Source organism: Zingiber officinale, chromosome 4B, assembly GCF_018446385.1.
Source record: "Zingiber officinale cultivar Zhangliang chromosome 4B, Zo_v1.1, whole genome shotgun sequence".
Classification (NCBI taxonomy): Eukaryota; Viridiplantae; Streptophyta; class Magnoliopsida; order Zingiberales; family Zingiberaceae; genus Zingiber; species Zingiber officinale.
Genome location: NC_055993.1, coordinates 133198680 through 133205396, shown reverse-complemented (window position 1 = coordinate 133205396; position 6717 = coordinate 133198680). Strand labels below are relative to the sequence as shown.

General features: G+C 37.3%; 1 protein-coding gene across 1 annotated transcript; it reads left to right on the top strand.

The window, feature by feature from the left end:
- The first annotated feature begins 696 nt into the window (after window positions 1-696).
- LOC121977994 (UPF0481 protein At3g47200-like) lies at window positions 697-2356 on the top strand. The gene is made up of 2 exons (XM_042530391.1): window positions 697-768; window positions 913-2356. Exon 2 carries the CDS (start codon window positions 976-978, stop codon window positions 2251-2253), a length of 1278 nt encoding a protein of 425 aa, XP_042386325.1. The 5' UTR covers window positions 697-768; window positions 913-975; the 3' UTR covers window positions 2254-2356.
- The last annotated feature ends 4361 nt before the right edge of the window (window positions 2357-6717 follow it).

Genomic DNA, 6717 nt, shown 5'->3' with positions numbered 1-6717 from the left:
TGGCGTGAGAAAGTTTGGAGGGTTTAATAGTTATAGCACATGCGGTGCTGTTAATTTGATATTTGAAATTTAAATTTTTATATAGTAGAAATAAATTTTTTTTATGTGACAGTCACTATTATAAAGATAAATAGTAATTTATAATTTATTTTTTCTGTGTTGATTCTGGGACAGATTGATAGGGAAACTACTTGGTGTGAAAAAATAGCAATCCATAAATCAATTTGATCCATCATAAAACATTGATATGTTTCGTAAAAATAATAATTATCTAATTTTTTCAAATCGATTAATTTTAGAGATTATCAATTTTATTTATAAATTTTTTTTTATCGATTATCAAAATAAACTAAGGAGCAATTATAAAACTTCATCCAAAACACCAACATTTATAAATTTAGCGTCCTACCCCAAAAAACAAAAAAAATCTCTACGCAGTTAGAATTCAATCCATAAACAAATTTGGTCAATAAGTAGTTTTGAATAAAAATTATTTAATGGATAAAAGGGAGAGTAAACTTGGATCCGTTACATCGAATAAAAAAGGGCCACGTGCTTTGATGTAAATAATAATCATCTCAACGATTATTCTGCAAAAGTCATACAATATTCGAATATGTATTCGGCAAAAGGTGGTACAATCCCCGTATAAATAGGACCTTGCTTTGTGTGAGAAAGTATCAATCCATAAAGCAATCTAGCAATTATGCTTGAGATTGTTGGGAGCTGAAAGATAGAGCTACTTTAGCCTAACGAAAGCTTTCTAAGGTTGGTTTTTTACTTGATTATAAGTCATCTGATCCATTTTCTTTCCTTTGTGCTATTACCTTCCTCTGTCATTATAATCTTAAGGGGAAGTCTTTTGTGCTATATAATTTACTTTCCTTGTTTGCTATTTCCTTCCTCTGTTAGATCGCTGCATTTATAGCTACTTGAATCATTGTAATCCTCAAGGGCAAATCCTTTGGAATCGAGATGAAAAACACAGAAGATGAGAGGATCGAGACATCACTGGACATGGACTGGGTAGCCTCATTGGAGATGAAGGTGTCAGACACAAAATTTAGGGACAGAAACAGAGAGCCAACAATATATAGAGTCCCGGATATGTTGAAAAGTGTCGACCCCCAAGCCTATGAGCCATTGCTCGTCTCGCTCGGCCCCTACCATCGCGACAAACCTCATCTACAGGCTATGAATCGGCTTAAATGGAAGTACCTCAAGTTTGTCCTCGAGCAGAACCCTGGTATGGTCATGAAGGACTATGTGGGTCTGGTCAAGGGTCTGGAAACGCAAGCACGCGTTGCCTATTCGGAGGAAGTGAAGATGAGCAGCAACAGTTTTGTGGAAATGATGCTGCTAGACGGATGCTTTCTGATGCTTACAATAATGGGGTGGACCCACCGGATGGAGATTTCAGAAGAGAGTACCTGGTGGACTCATTTTAATGCACTACAAGATATCTTCATGCTCGAAAACCAGCTTCCTTTTTTTCTTCTTGAAACTTTGTACCAATATGCATTTCCTCACGGCGATCGCTTTCGAAGTCTAACAGTCGAGTTGATCCGCATGCGTATCTCAAGTGACTTGAAACCTCCCTCCAACAAAAAGACTTTTCATCACATAATTCATTTTTGTCTTTCTTGCATTGATCCGACAACAAACCCCGAGAAGGATTACCTTGGCCCTGGCATACCATGGATTCCCAGTGCTACAATATTCAATGAAGCTGGAATTCACTTCGGCAGAAAAAAGAGATACAAGAGTTTCCTGGACATTACATTTCATAACGGCAAGTTGGAGATTCCACAACTTCGAATAGAGGACGGCATCAACTCGCTCTTGAGAAATCTCATCGCTTACGAGCAATGTTCAATGAATTCCAAGTTCCGTGTTACATCCTATATGGTGCTTATGGATTCCCTCATCAATACCGCAGCAGATGTCGAATTGCTTCAACAACATGAAATCATTATCGGCGACTTAGGGGACAACCAAGAAATTGCCACTCTATTTAACAAACTTGGCACGAATGTTAGCTATACTTCATATAATTTCTACCTTGCGGATGTCGTCAATGCCATGAGGAAGCACCATGACACTAGATGCAACAAATGGCGCGCAAGGTTGAATCGTGATTACTTTAGTAATCCTTGGGCAGTTATCTCATTATTTGGTGCTCTCGCCCTATTTGTTCTTACTGTGATACAGACCACATATGCTGTTCTGAGCTATGATCGATCGTCAAACTAGCTTCCTCGCTTAAAAGTAGATTGTCGGGAATGGTTCTAGCTTGTTGTTTAGAATTAAACTAATTTTTATTGCTTATGAAGTACGTATCCTACGCATGTGTATGAAGAGATGTGTTGAAAATTAAACTTGATTTTAGATGTTGATAAATTTTATGGAGATAGAATGGTGAGGTGGCAAGTCTTGACTAAAGATAGGATAGAGATAGAATTTGATGAATTGATAATAGTTCGTGGAGATAGAATTACAAAAAAAAAAAAAATGGAAAATGTCATGATTATCTCATATTAGTGCTTATCCAATAAGCCTATAAATATGTACTTCTTTTCACTGAATGAAACAAGTTGAGTTTTCTATTTTCTTCTACTCCTCTTCCACATAGAGTTATTTCTCCTCTTCCACATTTTTCTTTCTATAATTCTTTTTCTTCTCCCATAATTTCTGTTTCCAACAAAGTGGTATCAGAGCTATGGCTAATGGAGATATGGTTCCCTTCCAAGTTCCAGTACTCAAAGTGAGTAATTATGACAATTGGAGTATCAAGATGAAGGCGCTTCTTGGAGCTCATGATGTTTGGGAAGTTATAGAAAAAGGCTACGTTGAGCCTCGTGATGACTCGACGTTATCTCCAACTGAAAAAGACAGTCTGAGAGATTTAAGAAAGAAAGACAAGAAGGCTCTCTTCCTCATTTATCAAGCTTTAGATGAGGATGATTTTGAGAAGATTTCAAGTGCTACTTCAGCCAAGCAAGCATGGGAAAAACTCCAAGTCTCGTATCAAGGAGAAGAAAAGGTAAAAAAGGTACGACTTCAGACATTAAGAAGTCAATTTGATGCTCTTCATATGAAAGAAGGTGAGTTAGTATTAGATTATTTTTCTAGAGTCTCTACCATTTCCAATCAACTAAAAAGAAATGGTGAGAAACTAGAAGAAGTAACTATTATTGAGAAAATTCTTCGATCATTGGATTCAAAATTTGATAGCATTACAACCATCATCGAAGAGACCAAGGATCTACAAGTCATGACGATTGAGCAACTGCTGGGTTCATTACAAGCCCATGAAGAAAAGAAGAAGATAAATGAAGAAATTACTCAACAACTCCTAAAGACGACTCTTCAACCGACAAAGAAAGATGAAAGCTCCAGTAATAATAGAAGTCAACGAGGAAGATGTCGTGGATATGGACGAGGCCATTCTAATGAGCAAGGATGGGTCTCCAACAACAACAATGAAAGAGGAGAACATTCAACAAGAGGACGTGGAAGAGGGTATACAAACTCGAGGTACGATAAATCTCAAGTTAAGTGCTACAATTGTGACAAATTTGGACATTATGCAAAAGAATGTAGATCGCCCAAGAATAAAGTATATGAAAGAGTAAATTATATGGAAGAAAGGAAAGAAGAAGATGACACCCTACTGCTAGCATATAAAGATAATGAAAGAGAAGAAGATACAATTTGGTATCTCGACACTGGTGCAAGCAATCATATGTGTGGGAAAAGAAACATGTTCGTAGAGCTTGATGAATCAGTTGGTGGTAATGTATCCTTCGGAGATGAATCAAAGATTGAGGTAAAAGGCAAAGGTAATATTCTCATCCGTTTGAAGAATGGAAAACATGAATTTATCTCAAATGTTTTCTTTGTACCAAATATGAAGAGCAACATCCTAAGCTTAGGACAACTTTTGGCAAAAGGGTATGATATTCATCTAAAAGATGGTATGCTCATCTTGAAAGATCATATTGGTTGCTTAATTGCTAAGGTGCCTATGTCAAAAAATAGAATGTTCTTACTTAATATTCAAAATGTTGTCGTCAACTGTCTCAAAGCTTGTTACAAAGACATCACTTGGCTATGACATCTTCGATTTGGACATCTGAATTTCGGAGGACTAGAACTGCTTTCAAAGAAGGAGATGGTGAGAGGACTACCTTACATCAAACATCCTGATCAAGTATGTGAAGCATGCCTACGTGGGAAGCAATTTAGAAGAGGTTTTCCAAAGGAGTCAAGTTCCAGAGCTCAAAAGCCTCTTGAACTTATACATATAGATGTTTGCGGTCCGATAAAGCCAAGTTCACTGGGTAAGAGTAATTATTTCATTCTTTTCATAGATGATTTTTCTCGGAAAACTTGGGTATACTTCTTGAAGCAAAAATTGGAGGTCTTCGGCATATTCAAGAAATTTAAAGCTACCATAGAAAAGGAGAGCGGTCTCGAGGTCAAAGCTATGCGTTCTGATCGAGGAGGAGAATTTACCTCAAAGGAGTTTCAAGAATTTTGTGAAGCCAACGGAATACGACGACCCTTGACAGTTCCAAGATCCCCTCAACAAAATGGAGTGGCAGAAAGAAAGAATCGAACCATCCTTGACATGGCAAGGAGCATTCTCAAAAGCAAGCGGCTACCAAAGGAACTTTGGGCAGAAGCGGTTGCATGTGCAGTATACTTATCCAACCGTTCACCAACAAGGAGTGTGTGGGGCAAGACACCACAAGAAGCATGGAGCGGAAGGAAGCCTGGGATTTCTCATCTAAAAGTTTTTGGAAGTATAGCTCACGTTCATGTGCCTGATCAATCAAGAAGTAAATTGGATGATAAAAGTAAGAAGTTTATTTTTATTGGTTATGATACTAACTCAAAAGGGTATAAGCTATACAATCCAGATACTGGGAAGACAATCATCAGCCGAGATGTCATATTTAATGAAGAAGAAGAATGGAATTGGGAATCTCAAAATAATGATTACAACTTCTTCCCATACTTTGAAGAAGAAAATGTGGAGCAACCAAGGGTAGAGCAAACAAGAGAGGAGCCTACTACTCCACTAGTAACACCAACATCAAGTACTCAAGAGAATTTATCTGCATCAACTTCAAGTGAAAGAGTACCACGCTTTAGAAGCTTACGGGAAATTTATGAGGTAACTGAAAATCAAGATAATCTTACTCTATTTTGTCTCTTTGCGGATTGCGAGCCTATAGATTTCCAAGAAGCTATAAAAAGTAAAAGGTGGAAAGATGCAATGGCTGAAGAAATCAAGGCGATAGAGAAGAATGACACATGGGAGTTAACGACACTTCCTAAAGGACATAAGGCGATTGGTGTGAAGTGGGTGTACAAAATAAAAAAGAATGTCAAAGGAGAAGTTGAAAGATATAAAGCAAGATTGGTGGCAAAAGGCTACAGTCAAAGATCTGACATTGATTATGATGAGGTATTCGCTCCCGTTGCTCGATTAGAAACTATCAGACTAATCATTGCTTTAGCAGCTCAAAATAAGTGGAAAATACATCAAATGGATGTAAAATCTGCTTTTTTAAATGGAGTTCTTGAAGAAGAAGTCTATATTCAGAAACCATCAGGTTATGAAGTTAAAGGACAAGTAGACAAAGTTCTAAAATTGAAGAAGGCTCTCTACGGGCTGAAGCAAGCACCAAGGGCATGGAATAGCCGAATAGACAAGCACCTGCAAGAGAAAGGCTTCATCAAATGTCCTTATGAACATGCATTATACATTCAGAGTAAGGATAAAGATGTTTTAATTGTATGCCTATATGTCGATGACTTGATCTTCACAGGAAGCAATCCAAGTATGTTTGGAGAATTTAAAGAAGTGATGACTAAAGAGTTTGAAATGACTGATATTGAGCTCATGGCATACTATCTGGGCATTGAAGTGAACCAAAGGGAAGATGGAAGCTTCATCTCACAAGCAGGTTATGCAAGAGAGATATTAAAGAAGTTCAGGATGAATAACAGTAAGTCTATAAATACCCCAGTAGAATGTGGAGTCAAGCTATCAAAGCATGATGAAGAAGAAAAAGTTGATCCAACATTTTTTAAGAGTTTGGTTGGAAGTTTACGATACTTGACGTGCACAAGGCCTGATATTCTTTATGCTGTTGGACTTGTTAGTCGCTACATGGAAAATCCAACTACTACCCACCTTAAGATCGCTAAGAGAATTTTGCGCTATATCAAAGGTACGATAGATTTTGGATTACTTTATTCAACATCTAACCACTTCAAACTTGAAGGATATAGTGACAATGATTGGGGTGGAGATATAGATGATAGAAAGAGCACTACAGGATTTGTGTTCTTTATGGGAGATACAGCTTTCACTTGGATGTCGAAAAAATAGCCTATTGTCACACTTTCTACTTGTGAAGCAGAGTATGTGGCTGCGACTTCATGTGTTTGTCATGCTGTTTGGCTCAGAAATTTATTGAATGAGTTAAGTTTACCACAAGAAGAGACAACCAAGATACAAGTTGATAACAAGTCTACAATAGCACTAGCAAAAAATCCAGTCTTCCATGATAGAAGCAAGCACATCGATACGCACTTTCACTATATCAGAGAATGTATTACAAGAAAAGAGGTGCAAGTGGAATACATAAAGTCTCAAGATCAAGTTGCTGATATTTTTACCAAGCCACTCAAATTTGAAGA